Source organism: Delphinapterus leucas, chromosome 15 (genome assembly GCF_059928025.1).
Source record: "Delphinapterus leucas isolate spDelLeu-1000000601 "Yukka" chromosome 15, BTC_Dleu_Yukka2, whole genome shotgun sequence".
NCBI lineage: Eukaryota > Metazoa > Chordata > Mammalia > Artiodactyla > Monodontidae > Delphinapterus > Delphinapterus leucas.
The window spans coordinates 39,612,722-39,626,933 of record NC_143143.1 but is presented as its reverse complement, the minus strand read 5'-3'; the positions used below and the strand labels follow the sequence as shown (position 1 = coordinate 39,626,933).

The window sequence follows — 14,212 nt, the reverse complement described above, 5'->3', positions numbered from 1 at the left end:
GGAGGGGAGTCATGCTGCAGGTTATTCTCATGCTTCCGAGAGAGAATGGAGCACCTGGGGCAAAATGTCAACACGAACAAAGGAGTTAGTTGTACTATCCCTGCACCTTTTCTCTATGTTGGAAATTATATCAGAAGAAAATGTTACAAAAATAAAATAAAATGGGGATAATGTTGCCTATTGACCTTAGGAGGTCACTGTGAAATGTGCCAGGCACGTTTTCCTACTCTCAGACCCTCCATAAGTGTTAGCTTCTCTCCCTCAGCCGTCCTTTCTGTTCCCTTCCCCTGCCACTCCGACCCCTGGACCATATCCGACAACCAGGATGGGCCATCACTGCCCTGCCTGTGTCTTCACACGTGGGTTTCCTCTACTTGGAATTCTCTTTGTCCTTCTGTCTACTTAACAAACTGTTCTTTACTTTCCCAGGCCCAGCTCAGACATTACAGCCCTAGGGAGCCCTTCTCCCCGAGCAGGTGAATGGGATCGTAACCTCCCCAGGTTCTCGTGGGACTCAACACAGATATGTAATGACACTGAGCCCATGTGTTTCAGTACTTTGTATGTACACCAGTTCAGCTCCTTGAGGGCAGGGACTATGTAATGTTTATCTTTGTCCCCCAACCCTGCATCAAATACAGTGCCTGGTACAAGGAGGTTGCTCAAATTAAAATATATCTAAGTGAGTTAAATGTTTCTGGATAACAGCAGATGAGTTCTCTCAGGTGAGCCCTTTTCCTAGGGATTTAATCTTTCAGAAATATGGATGCTCACTTGGGTTTCTAAATTCTGAAATCTGGTCTGTCTGATGGTAATTCAGATCTCTTTTCTTGTAAACTCTTGTTTTTAATGAAATACATGTGTCTGATGATGAACATCACTTTAATTTTTTAATTAAAATTATTAACAATTAATCATTACTTAAGACTTTCCCCATAATGGGTTTTTTTTTTTTTTTTTTTTTTTTTTGCGGTACGTGGGCCTCTCACTGTTGTGGCCTCTCCCATTGCGGAGCACAGCCTCTGGACGCGCAGGCTCAGTGGCCATGGTTCACGGGCCCAGCTGCTCCACGGCATGTGGGATCCTCCTGGACCGGGGCACGAACCCATGTCCCCTGCATCGGCAGGCGGACTCTCAACCACTGTGCCACCAGGGAAGCCCCCCATCATGGTTTTTAAAAGATGGCTGCTGGATATGGTAGGACAAAGCACTGAAATGAACTCTTAATGTAATTTTACTGTACTGTAGCATGATTTTATACATATTCTTAATTTTAGTTCCCTGGTTTTGCACATATAACTGGCCAGAAGAGTTTGACAAGCACAGAGATCATGAGGATTCAAAGGGAGACAGACTTTCTCAAGTAAGTTTTGCATTCTCTTTACTGTTTCTTAAGTCCTGCTAAGACACAGTATGGTCAAAAAGAATTTGAGGATGGGACATAACAGTGGTATTTGCCCCAACTGTTTTTTATTAAATTTTTACAATATTTAAAGGTTCAAATGACATACAATAAACTGCACTTAAAGAGTACAATTGACATATACATATAATCTTGAAACTATCACCACAATCAAGAAAATGAACAAATCCATCACCTCCAAAAATGTCCTACATCGCACTCTTTCGAAATCCTCCCACGTGTCCCTCCCCATCTCCAGGCATCTGTCGGTATGCTTCTTGTCACTGCAGCTTAATTTGCATTTGATTCTGTATATAAATGGAATGATTCGGTATTTACTCCTTTGCTAGGCTTCTTTCACTCCACCTAATTACTTTGAGGTTCACCCATGTTGTTGCATGCATCAGATGTTTATTTCTTTTTAATGCTGAGTAGTATTCCATTGTACGGATACATCACAGTGTGTTTATCCTATTTCCTATTGATGTACATCTAGGTTGTTTTCAGTTTTGGGCCATTACAGATAAAGCTGCTACGAACGTGTGTATACAAGTTGTCCTGTGCATATATACTTCCATTTCCCTTAGGTAAATAGCTAGGAGTGGAATGGCTGGGTCATATGGTAGGCATATGTTTAACTTTTTAAGAAAACTGTCAAACTGTTTTCCTAAGAGGTTGTACCATTGTACATTCCCACCAGTAGTGTATGATGTATGAGAGTTCCAGTCTCCCTACATTTTCACTAACACTTTTACTTCTATTTTTGGCCATTCTAATGAGGTGGTAGTTGTGGTTTTAATTTGCATCTCCCTGGGGGTTGGGAGGGTGGGTGAAATAGGTGAAGGTGGCCAAAAGGCACACACTTTCAGTTGTAAAATAAATAAGTCCTGGGGATGTAACGTACAGCATGGTGACGATAGTTAATGATACTGTGTTGCATATTTGAAAGCTGCTAAGAGAGTAGATCTAAGAAGTTCTCAGCACAAGAAAAAACATTCTGTAACTATGTTTGGTGACAGATGTTAACTAGACATTGTGGTGATCATTTTGCAGTATATACAATTACTGAATCATTCTGTTGTACCCCTGAAACTAATACAATGTTGTATTATTTAAGTCTTCTCTATCTTTACTGATTTTGTCTATTGTTTTATCAATTATTGAGAAAATTATGCTGAAATCTGTGACTATAATTACGAATTTGTCTACTTGTCCTTGTATTTCTATCGGCTCTTGCTTTATGTACTTTGAAGCTCTATTATTAAATATATAAACCTCTTGGAATCTTATGTACTGTTACTGAATTGACCCCTTTATCATTACAGAACAGCTTTTTTTAAAAAAATTAATTTTTATTGGAGTAGAGTTGATTTACAATGTTGTGTTAGTTTCTGCTGTACAGCAAAGTGAATCAGTGATACATATACATATATCCACTCTTTTTTGGGTTCTATTCCCATACAGGTCATTACAGAGTATTGAGTAGAGTTCCCTGTGCTATACAGTAGGTTCTTATTAGGTATATATTTTAAATAGTAGTAGTCTGTATGTGTCAATCCCAATCTCCCAATTTATCCCTCCTCCTCCCCCCCCAAAATAACCTTTTTTAACCCTGATAATATTTTTTGCTCAGAAATCAAATTTGTCTGATATTAAAATAGCCATTACTGCTTTCTTTTGATTAGTATTTGCATCTTTTTTCATCCTTTTAGTTTTAATCTATTTGTGTTTCTCTATTTAAAGTTGGTTTCTTTTAAGCAGCATATATAATCAGGTCTTGCTTTTAAAAAATCTAACAATCTCTGCACTTTAATTGGGCTGTTGAGAGTATTTATATTTATTCTGATTATTGATACGTTTGAATTTGTCAGCTGTCATGCTATTTGTTTTCTGTTTGTCTTATCTATTCTTTGTTGCCCCCCCTTTTTTTGGCTTACTTTTGGATTAATTGGGTATGTTTTATTTTATTTTGTATCCTTTGTTGGCTTATTAGCTATAAGTTTTCTTCTTAGTGGTTGCTTTAGGGTTTATAGCACACATTTTTTTGTGTGTGTGTGTGTGGTACGCAGGCCTCTCACTGTTGTGGCCTCTCCTGTTGCGGAGCACAGGCTCCGGACGCACAGGCTCAGCGGCCATGGCTCACGGGGCTAGCCGCTCCGCGGCATGTGGGATCTTCCCAGACCGGGGCACAAACCCATGTCCCCTGCATCAGCAAGTGGACTCTCAACCACTGCGCCACCAGGGAAGCCCTATAGCGCACATTTTTAACTTATTACAGTCTGTCTTCAAGTAGTATCATGCCACTTCATTTATAGCCTAAGAACCTTATGACAGTATACTTCCAATAACTGGATAACTACAGCCTTTGTGCTCTTGTGGTCATTTATTTTACTTCTACAAATATTATGAACCCCACAATACATTATTACTTTTATTTGACATAATCAGTTATTTTTTTACAGTCCTTTATACTTCTATTGTGGTAAAATATACATAAATAAAATTTACCATTTAAACAATGTTTAAGTGTACAATTCAGTGCGTTAAGTACATTCACAGTGTTGGGCCACCATCACCACCGTCCATTTCCAGAACTTTTTCATCATCCCAAACAGAACTCAGCTCCCATTAAACAATAACTCCCCATCCCCCTATCCCTCCAGCACCTGGTAATCTCTGTTATATTTTCTGTTTCTATGAATTTGCCTGTTCTAGTAACCTCATGTAAGTGGAATCAGACAATATTTAACCTTTTGTGTCTTATTTCACTAGCATAATATTTTCAAGGTTCATCCATGTTGTAGCATGTATCAGAATTTCATTCCATATTAAAGGTAAAAAACATTCCATTGTATATATATACCTCATTTCATTTATCCATTCATCTGTTGATAGACATTTGAATTGTTTCCACCTTTTGACTATTGTGAATAATGCTGCTATAAACATTGGTGTACAAGTATCTCTTTGAGTCCCTACTTTCAATTCTTTGGGGTATTTACCTAGAACTGAAATTTTTAGATTATGTGGTGATTTTATGTCTAACTTTTTGAGGAACTGCTAAACTGTTTTCCACAGCAGCTGCATACTTTACCTTCTCACCAGAAACGTTCAAGGGTTTCAGTTTCTCCACATCCTCACCAATACTTATTTTCTGTTTTTCTAATAGTCATCCTAACGGGTGTAAAGTAGTATTTCATTGTGGTTTCGATTTGCATTTCCCTAATGGCAAGTGATGTTGGGCATCTTCTTTGGAGTAATGTCTATTCAAGTCCTTTGCCCATTTTTGAATTGGGTTGTTTGTTTTTTGTTGTTAGTTGCAAGAGTATTTTATATATCTTGGATATTAATCCCTTATCAGATATATGATTGATAAATATTTTCTCCCATCTGTAGGTTGTCTTTTCAGTCTTGATAGTATTTTTTGATATTCAAATTTTTATGAAGTTCAATTTATCTATTTTTTTTGTTGCCTGTGCTTTTGGGATCACATCCAAGAAATCATGGCCAAATCCAGTGTCATGAAGCTTTTTTCTTATGTGTCCTTCTGGGAGATTTATAAATTTACCTCCTACATTTAGGTCCTTGGTCCATTTTGTATTAGTTTTTGTATATGGCATAAGGTATCAATCAGTCCAACCTCATTCTTTTTCATGTCACTATCCGGTTTGCCCAGCACCATTGTTGAAAAGACTATCCTTTCCCCAAGTGGACTCAACTACAAAGGCTAGTGATTGTTGAGAGGCCATGGTAGAGACTGGTGCAGGCTACCAAGCCATCCAGTGCACCGTATGCAAGTGTCATAGATGCTGAGCAGTTCAGATAGGTCACAGGATCGAGCAGTGTTATTCACAGGGGAGCCCAGTTCCTGGAGTCCTTTCACTTTGGCTGATACCCAGAATGAGGTAGGTGGGTGAGGGCTGAAGGATGGGACCCAGCTGCCTAGGAAATGGGGCCAGACATTGCTGGGGCAGAGCCTCGGACTCCACCCAGGTGAGTGAAGACAGAGGCAGGGCCTGACTGACAGTGACTCCGAGTGCCAGGTGAGAGGACCTCTCGCTGAGGCTGGGCTCAGTGCTCAGATGGGGAGTCAGCAAAGTGCGGCGTGTACATTCCCGGAATTCCCATGTCTCACCCTCACGCACGCCAGATCCAAGGTGATGGGACAACTGGGGCCCCACTTGGGAAGTGAGATGGGCCTGGCCTTCAGGTGAAGGGCACCATGAGTCCCAGCTGTACGGCCACTGTGTAATAAAATGACTAGACAAGCATCTCCCATCTTGAACTTGTTCCATAGGCTTTGAGTGTGTTCTGCTTTCTATTTTATTCAGAAAAACGTTTGAATGCTTGTCAAGATTGACACTTGACTTCTCAACGTGCACTCCTCAGAACATGGCCAGTCAGGACCCTCTTCTGTTGCAGGTGTGCCCACTGCCTTGTGCCCCGCCCATCTGACCCCTTTGCCCGCTACTGTCTAGAATGTGGCTCTTCTGTCCCGCCCATATTTGGCTGTCGTCTCCCACCCCCAGAAGGAGCTCAGGTGAGCAGCAGAATCCTTAAAACCTTCTTCCATTGGTTTATCTGATCTTTGTGTGCAGCAGGAGCAGAGTACCTGGCAAACGTGAACCACAAACGTAAATACTTGTTGAAAAAATTACTGGCAAGTGAATCTTGTACTATCCAGACTGCTACTTAGGAATGAAAAGCTTGTTTGCGATGCCATTTCTTTTGTGTGGCCTTGAAGAAGCATAGGCTCAGAAAGAGACTGAAGTCTTTTTATTTCCGTGATTCACATATGGATAAATACATGTTTCCTACTTATGTGATATTTCTGTTCATAACCTGGGGACAATAAGGAAATATATTCTAGAAATAAGTGACCAGGAGTACTAATTACAAGTCTGTATATCCATAGGATACTTCATTCTGTCCAAAGAAGCTGTTTATATAGGCTATAGATTGATCAGTATATCTAAATTTAAAAGTTTTGGCTAAGTGTAGATAATAATTGATATTATCCTACATTAAGTTTGTAGTTAGTTAGAAAACGTACTTGGCTTACTACAAATCGAAACCTTCACCAAAATGCGTCCATCTTTTATGCACATGATACTTTGGGGGTTTTTTGGACTAAGGTTTACAAAATGATATAAAAGGATCTGTGAAGTTGACTGAAAATGACCATTTAAAAAAGATAGTCACTGAGAAAAAGTCACTATTCAATAAATTCAGAGTCCAGAGTTTTAGGATTGAGTTATGCATTTAAGCAAGTGGCCAGATACTAAATGGATATGCGGTAGAAGTCACTTTACTTCCATGATATATTTTGAACTCCTTGTAAAAGATGGGACAGCAAATAAAACATGAACAGGTCTCATTGGTTTGAATTTTCCCTGCTTATATTTATGGGTGCAATGTCAAAGTTATTTTTTACTGGCCTGCAAACAGATTTTCAAGACTTTCTTTGTTATTACAGGGAGAAAAGGTTATCAGGGATTATAAATATTCAAAATGATGACATTTGCAACATCTATACTGCCTGTAAATGATATTTATTGACGTGCTCTAATGTATAAACAGCTTTGTAATTTGACCTATTGAGTTCTTATTGTGTCCTGCTCTCAGCTGGGTTTCTGGTACTCAAAGGGGCGATCCTACTCCTAGGATCCCAGACCCAAGCCACTCAGGGTCTCATTAGAGAGATGCAGAGGGGTGCCTCTTCATCCTGCCTTGTGGATTTCTCTGTAGCCAGCTGGTTGATGTTAATTTTTGTCAGTAGAGGCCCATTGCTGGGAGGGACACTGCAGGAGGAAGGTCTCGACTCCTCTTCCTGTTTCTGCTGTGCTTCCCTCTCCCTGTGCTCTGACGGTGCTCAGCTAACCTGCAGGACACCTGGTTGTGCTGAACCCCGGTGAACTGCATGGCATCTCGTGAACAGCCTCTCAGTGGGCTCCACGGGTACCCAGCCAGCTCCCAGAAAGTCTCTCAGGCATCCCAGGGGGCAGTTTCCCAGCACGTTTCATCAGCAGCCTGCACGTGGCTTCCCAGCATGTCCTGCCAGCTCCCCAGGGGGAGAGTCCTCATGAGTTTCATAGGATCCCGCCTGCTCTGGGGCCAGCTCTGGTCTGTGTCACCCCAGTGAACTTCTCTGCCATCCCGTGGGTGACAGCCACACCCAGTTCAGTAAGTGCCTCTTCCAGACCGGATCCTCTTCAGGTCCTCTGCCTCAGCCGGAGCAGCAGTGGCTCTCCCCATCCTGGGTAGTCCTGTATCCTTTAGAGTTAGCTTTACCCACTAGCAGTTAGTCCTCTGTTATTAGTTAATAACTATTTATATTAAACTGTCCCTGTTTAAATTACCCTGAGGTTTCTGTCTCCTGACTGGACTTTGACTGATACAGAGTTGGTACCAGGAGCGGCCCCAGGAACTAGACCTGCAAAGAAGGGGTTTGGTCCTTCCCTTTGCTCGGGAGCAGCGCTGAGCTCCTTGCCCATGGGAAACAGGATGCTAGTAATTCATAGCATGAAGTGGCATCACGAGAAATCAAGCTATCACGTGGGCCTGGTAGTGAGGAAGCATCACCTAAAGCAAGCCTCTTGGGTGGCCAGGTGGCCGCTGCACTTGACGGTTGTGGCAGCAATGATGATACCAGGGCTGTGGTGTGGACAGTTCTCCTGAGCACCTGGGAGCATCACAGAAACCGACAAGCTCAGGACCTTTCACTCATAATCCAAGAACCAGAGTGCCCCCATGACAGCCCCAAAAGAACCTATTTCTTGTAGCTCCAGGGATTTGCTGCTGAAAGCAAACACAAACTTTAGTTGAATATGTTGGTGAGTTACAGCATAAGCTGAATTCACTTTATCACCACATTTCTTTTGTGAAAGTTTGAGTATGTATTGGGACAGAACAGGACCCTGAAACTGGGAATGGAGATGTTGGCTTGGACCCAGATGAAATGCACATTTTTTCTTTTTCTTTTTTTTTTTTTTTGGCGGTTCATGGGCCTCTCACTGCTGTGGCCTCTCCCGTTGTGGAGCACAGGCTCCGGACGCGCAGGCTCAGCGGCCATGGCTCACAGGCCCAGCCGCTCCGCGGCATGTGGGATCTTCCCGGACCGGGGCACGAACCCGCCCCTGCATTGGCAGGTGGACTCTCAACCACTACGCCACCAGGGAAGTCCGAAACGCACATTCTTGATTCCCTAAATTACTCTGCCAGCGGATGAGCTGGCCCTCCTGTCTGAGGATGCTAGCCTTCCCTTCCTTGAAATCTCTGTGATAATCTCACCTGGGGCAGTGGCTTTGAAAGGGGATGTGTATTCTCATCAAGACTCACCGTAGCCATCCTGTAGCATGACTACGGTCCAATCCCAGCTGCTCTAGAGGGACAGGTGTACTCTGTGATCCAGGACAAAAAGCTTACACATGAAAAGAAGAGCACAATTTTGCTAACATATATTGGCAGAATCTTGGGGGACAAGTCTGGGAGCGGATTTTAAATGAGGGCAGAATATAACACTAAGTTGGGCCAAATTCGCTGATATACATGCCTTTTTTATAGATTCTGGATTGATTTTAATATGTTAGCTAATGAAGCTGGCGGTGACTCCAGCTGCTTTTTGGGTTGGCTGACTAAAACTTGGACTCAGTAGTAGCCTATGGTTAGTGAGACTCGATGCTAAGTCTTTCCTGGTATCATGTTGGAGTAGGTTTGTCAGGTATATCCTGTGTGCCCCCAACTCTCAAATGCATTTCACAAGAAGGCCCAGAAGACACGTCCTTCACTAAGGCATAGACTTAGGAATACATATTAGTGAAAGGAGCGCCTGCATCCTTGAAAAGTTCCATGGCTGCTTTCCTTGGAGGCCAGACATGATCATGGGGCGATGCCACTCTTGAGCTGGGCTCCCTGATTTCAGGGGGCTAACGGGATTCCAGAGGTCAAGTGGCAGCACTTAACTGCCAAAGACAAGGTGGGCACACCTACCGTAAAAGGCCGCAGCAACCTATCAGTAATCAGAATCTGATCGTGGTCTTCCTAAGAATGAAACAGATGGGCAGCCTACTAGTGTCTTGCTTGGTTTATATAATAGAAAAAAAATCACATGTTTTGTAGCCAAATCCGTGACTTGAGCCACCACAGTGGAACATCCAAGGGCGTCACCCAGTTTCAAGACTTAAGTCGATTCGCAAACCCACAGCTCCCTAACTGAAGGGCGGCTGGGTGTCTTTGAGGATGGACCCTGCGTCATTGCAAGTACGTGACATAGGTCATCCTTGAAGCCTTTTCCAGAGGGACCTGTGCCTTGAGGAAAAGGAAACGCCTAAACCTTTGGGGGCTTACTAGATACTAGCTGAGTTGATGCTGATCCTTAGAGTTCCAAAACGCCACTGTGGTCCCCCAGTAAAAGCTGGGGCTTAGAGTCGTCAGGTGATGATAGATGGAGCCTTACCTTAAGGCTGACTCATAGTTTTCGCTTCATGTATTCTGGGGACTTGTTGTTATGTTCACGTACACTTATAATTGCTGTGTCTTCCTGATTTATTGACCCTTTCATCATCACAAAATGCCTCTCTTTGTCTCTAGGATCATTTCTTGTTTTTAAAGTCCTTTTTTCCTGATATTTACGCAGTCACTCTAGCTCCCTTACCCATACTATTTCCATTATATACCTTTTTCTATACTTGTATTTTCAACCTGTTTGTATCTTTGAATCTAGGTCATGTCTCTAGTCAGGCATACCTCTCGTTTTTTTATCCCATCTGACAGTCTCTGCCTTTTGAATGTGGTGTTATTGTCTATTCACATTTAATGTCTTTGTCTCACGTCTTTTTTGTTCCTCTGTTCCTCCTTTACTTCCTTCTTTTGTGTTAAATAAATAATTTTTAGTATGCCATTTTCATTCCTATGTTTCCTATTTTTTTTTACTATTTTGAGAAGTTCTTTTCTTTCTAAAAGTTATTTTCTAAGAGAACGCTAGAGATTACAACATACTCCTTAATTTCTCAGGTCTATTTCAGAATAATTTAATTTAAATCCAGTAATACACAGAAGCTTTGCTCCAATATATCTTCTTTTCCTCCCCTCAGAGACAATTTCTATTGACTGTTCGTTTCCCATGAGTACTGGTCACAGTCACACTTTCTTGTTTTTTGCACGTCTCACAATTTTTTCTTGAATTTTGGACATTTTAGAGAGTATAATAAGTCTGGATTCTGACTTTTTCTCCTTGTGTTGTTGTTTTGGTTTTTTTGTTTGTTTACTTGGATTAACTCTTTCAAGCCTGTCTTCCCTGCAGTTTTCAACCACTAATATCAGGGTTTTCCCCTTGTTTTATTTATTTATTGCGGTACGCGGGCCTCTCACTGCTGTGGCCTCTCCCGTTGCGGAGCACAGGCTCCGGACGCGCAGGCTCAGCGGCCGTGGCTCACAGGCCCAGCCGCTCCGCGGCATGTGGGATCTTCCCGGACCGGGGCACGAACCCGTGTCCCCTGCATCGGCAGGTGGACTCTCAACCACTGCACCACCAGGGAAGCCCCCCTTGTTTTATTTTTAAGCCTGGGATCAGCCCTGGGTGTGCATGGCTTAGACTTCGACTGAAGATTGGCCAGAAGTTGTGCTCAAACACCTTGACCCTCCAAGGCTTCCAGTCTCTGCTGAGGGATCTGTTGTGGGCTGGGCGGAACATTCAAACTTCAGGCTGTTTTCAGGTCTGCCCCAGCTCCTACTTTATGCTGAGCTCTCTTGTATCTTCATGTGCAGCCAAGGATGTGTGGGTGGCTTGGACCCTCTTAGGTCTAACGCTGCACATGCGAACATCTTCCAGTCAACTGAGGGTGTGGGAGGAACTTATCAAGCCCCCTAGAGATGACCTACCTTCTGGAACTCCCCTTCAGGTCCCTGGCTAGTTGCTGGTTCATCAGTTGCCCCAGACAGGACCGTGAGCTCAGGCTAGTGGATCCACTGTCCTCCCTGTTTGCTTGCCACTGAGATCATCACCTTAACCGTGCTCCAAGTCACACGAGTCCTGCCCGTCAGCAGCCGCGAACCTGCTGCTTTTCACAGCCCTCCCTGCTCTGTGGAGCTTCCACGCTGACGGAGCTGGAGGAGGATGGGGACAGCCCAAGCAAGACCCAACAGACGTGTGGTGTCCTTGCCCAAAGTTCATTACTTTTCAGTTTGTTGTCTGTCTTTGGTTGACTTTCAGGATTTTTAAAGTTTTATCCAACTTTATAATTGCTTTTTGGAGAGAAGATGTGTCGATTTCCTCACTCCATCATGCTGTAAGCTATTTTTTCTTTTCTTTATACCTCTCTTTTCTACAATAAACATGTTTTTACTTTAATAGGAAGGAAATAAGAATAAAAGTGGTAATTATTTAAAAGAAATTTTTACAGAAGCAAATTAAACCTTACATTTTAAGATCTACTTATACCTTCAGTTTTTGCCAACCTGACCTCGTTCTTTGTGCAGATGGGCTTATGTGCAGAATGTGAAAACCTGGTGCCCGTGAATACGCCCATCTGTGTGGTCTGTGAGGCTCCTCTCACTCCACAGCTGCAGCCACAGGCCAACCTCCGCTTGAAGGTAATGAAATGTGAATCTGTAAAAGTGTGAATAAAACACATAGAAATTAATGTTCGAACATTAAGCATCTTTCTTCAGCTGATGGAATTGGCTAACTATTGATAAGCTAATACCTGTGAACAAAATCCACTCTCATTTTTGGAAAGGCATCTGCCCAAGAGTTTAACTTGCCAGTAGGATCTAAATATCAAGAGAGATACACAGAAATGTGTTCCCTGAACATGGATTTGGAGGACAAATTGCACTGCAGCTAACACAGACAGTTGTTTACTTCATATATTTAAACTCGAACATTGTAATTAATATTGACTTTTCATCTTGTCCTTAAAGTCACTTCATGTTTTCATTTGCTTTGTTCGATTATGGGTCTCTATTACGTAGGAAAGAAGGATTACAGCTAGTCACATGGATGAAAAAGTCAAGTATCATCATGAACATTAAAAAATCTTGTTAGACAAATGATATCATGCCATGAAAATTTTTTTGGTAGAATTATTGAACATACAACTGTATCTTTTCTCCATTTTTCAATTTATAGTCCCATTCACCTCCTTTTTACTTGACCTCAAGTAAAGGTCACTAGAGGCTGAAATAGATTTAATAAAGATAACTTTGGGGATTAAAAAAGCAAGAATTTTTAGCAATAAGGGAAGTGTGTGGACTTAACTTACAATTAGAAGTGTAACACTCCAAAAATGACCTTGTGGAGTCTCTGTGGGCAAAGTTTATGAGAGAAAAGGTAAGTTCACTTTTTCTTACATGTCCCAGCTCTCCTTCACTGTGAAAAAAATGTTCAAAAGTACCCCAGGGCTTCCCAGGTGGCGCAGTGGTTGAGAGTCCGCCTGCTGATGCAGGGGACACAGGTTTGTGCCCCGGTCCGGGAAGATCCCACATGCCGCGGAGCAGCTGGGCCCGTGAGCCATGGCCGCTGAGCCTGCGCGTCCGGAGCCTGTGCTCCGCAACGGGAGAGGCCACAGCAGTGAGAGGCCCGCGTACCGCAAAAAAAAAAAAAAAAAAGTATCCCAGGCTAAGTAAACCTTCAGAAGTGAGATTTTGAAGAACTGGCTGGGCGAAAGTGAGGTAGATGAAAATTTACTAATCTTTTTGTTTGATGACTATTTTCAATCTTAAACTTTAGAAGTCACTGCAGGAAGCCACCATACAGCCCTGGAGACCTATGTCCAAACTTCCTATACATGAGAGTGAGACACCAGCTTCTCTCTTGTTTAAGTCACCATGATTTTGGCTGTTCTGTCAATCACAGCAGCACCTGTTCTCACTAATATTTACATTATCCGGGATATTTGAATATAATAACATTTCGAACCCTTTGAACTATTCAAAACAGGAGGAGTAGGGGTAAGTGTTGGCTGAGAGCCAGGTTCAGTATATATCATGTCACTTTCAGCATTTGAAACCCAGACTTCTTCCCATGTTGTGGAAAGACAGGGGGTACAAAGGTATAAGTAAGTCCTCTGTTGAGGATAAACATAGGACTTCTATAGTGATTAGGAGTGTCAAATCCAGGAGTGACCCCCCCCCTTTTTTTTTTTTGCCTTCTCTCTTTTTTTTAACATCTCTATTGGGGTATAATTGCTTTACAATGTTGTGTTAGTTTCTGCTGTATAACAAAGTGAATCAGCTATATGCATACATATATCCCCATATCTCCTCCCTCTTGCGTCTCCCTCCCACCCCTCTAGGTGGTCACAAAGCACGGAGCTGATCTCCCTGTGCTATGCAGCTGCTTCCCACTAGCTATCTATTTTACATTTGGTAGTGTATATATGTCAATGCTACTCTCTCACTTCTTCCCAGCTTACCCTTCCCCCTCCCCGCGTCCTCAAGTCCATTCTCTACATCTGCGTCTTTATTTCTGAGAGTGACCCCTTTTTAAAGTACAGTTTTGATGAGAGAGAGACAGTCACTTGAAACTGATTTCTACTCTATTAATGGGCCAAAGGCAGAACATATACCTTATAATGAGGAAATCAGTTGATAATTCAAAGATGAAATTTAGAAAATCGAGCCTGTTTGACATCTGATGTTGAGTTTTCAAAGAGAATCATGAAATTACTGAGTACCCAAGCTTCACATTAGCTAAAAATGCCTCAAACAGGCACAGCTTCAATAAAGGGCTCTCTGAAACATTAACTTTCTCAAGACCTTAGGAAATAATGATTTAGGGTACATTTATCATTATCTCCAGAAGTGAGAATC

At 42.4% G+C, this 14,212-nt stretch overlaps 1 protein-coding gene across 1 annotated transcript in view; it reads left to right on the top strand.

The window, feature by feature from the left end:
• DZANK1 (double zinc ribbon and ankyrin repeat domains 1) overlaps nt 1–14,212 on the top strand; it is a 76,273-nt gene that overhangs the window by 18,853 nt on the left and 43,208 nt on the right. The window contains exons 6-8 of the mRNA XM_022594246.3: nt 1,278–1,363; nt 5,825–5,942; nt 11,879–11,992. Of these exons, the coding sequence (XP_022449954.1) occupies nt 1,278–1,363; nt 5,825–5,942; nt 11,879–11,992 (318 nt within the window). The remainder of the gene's footprint in view (nt 1–1,277; nt 1,364–5,824; nt 5,943–11,878; nt 11,993–14,212) is intronic.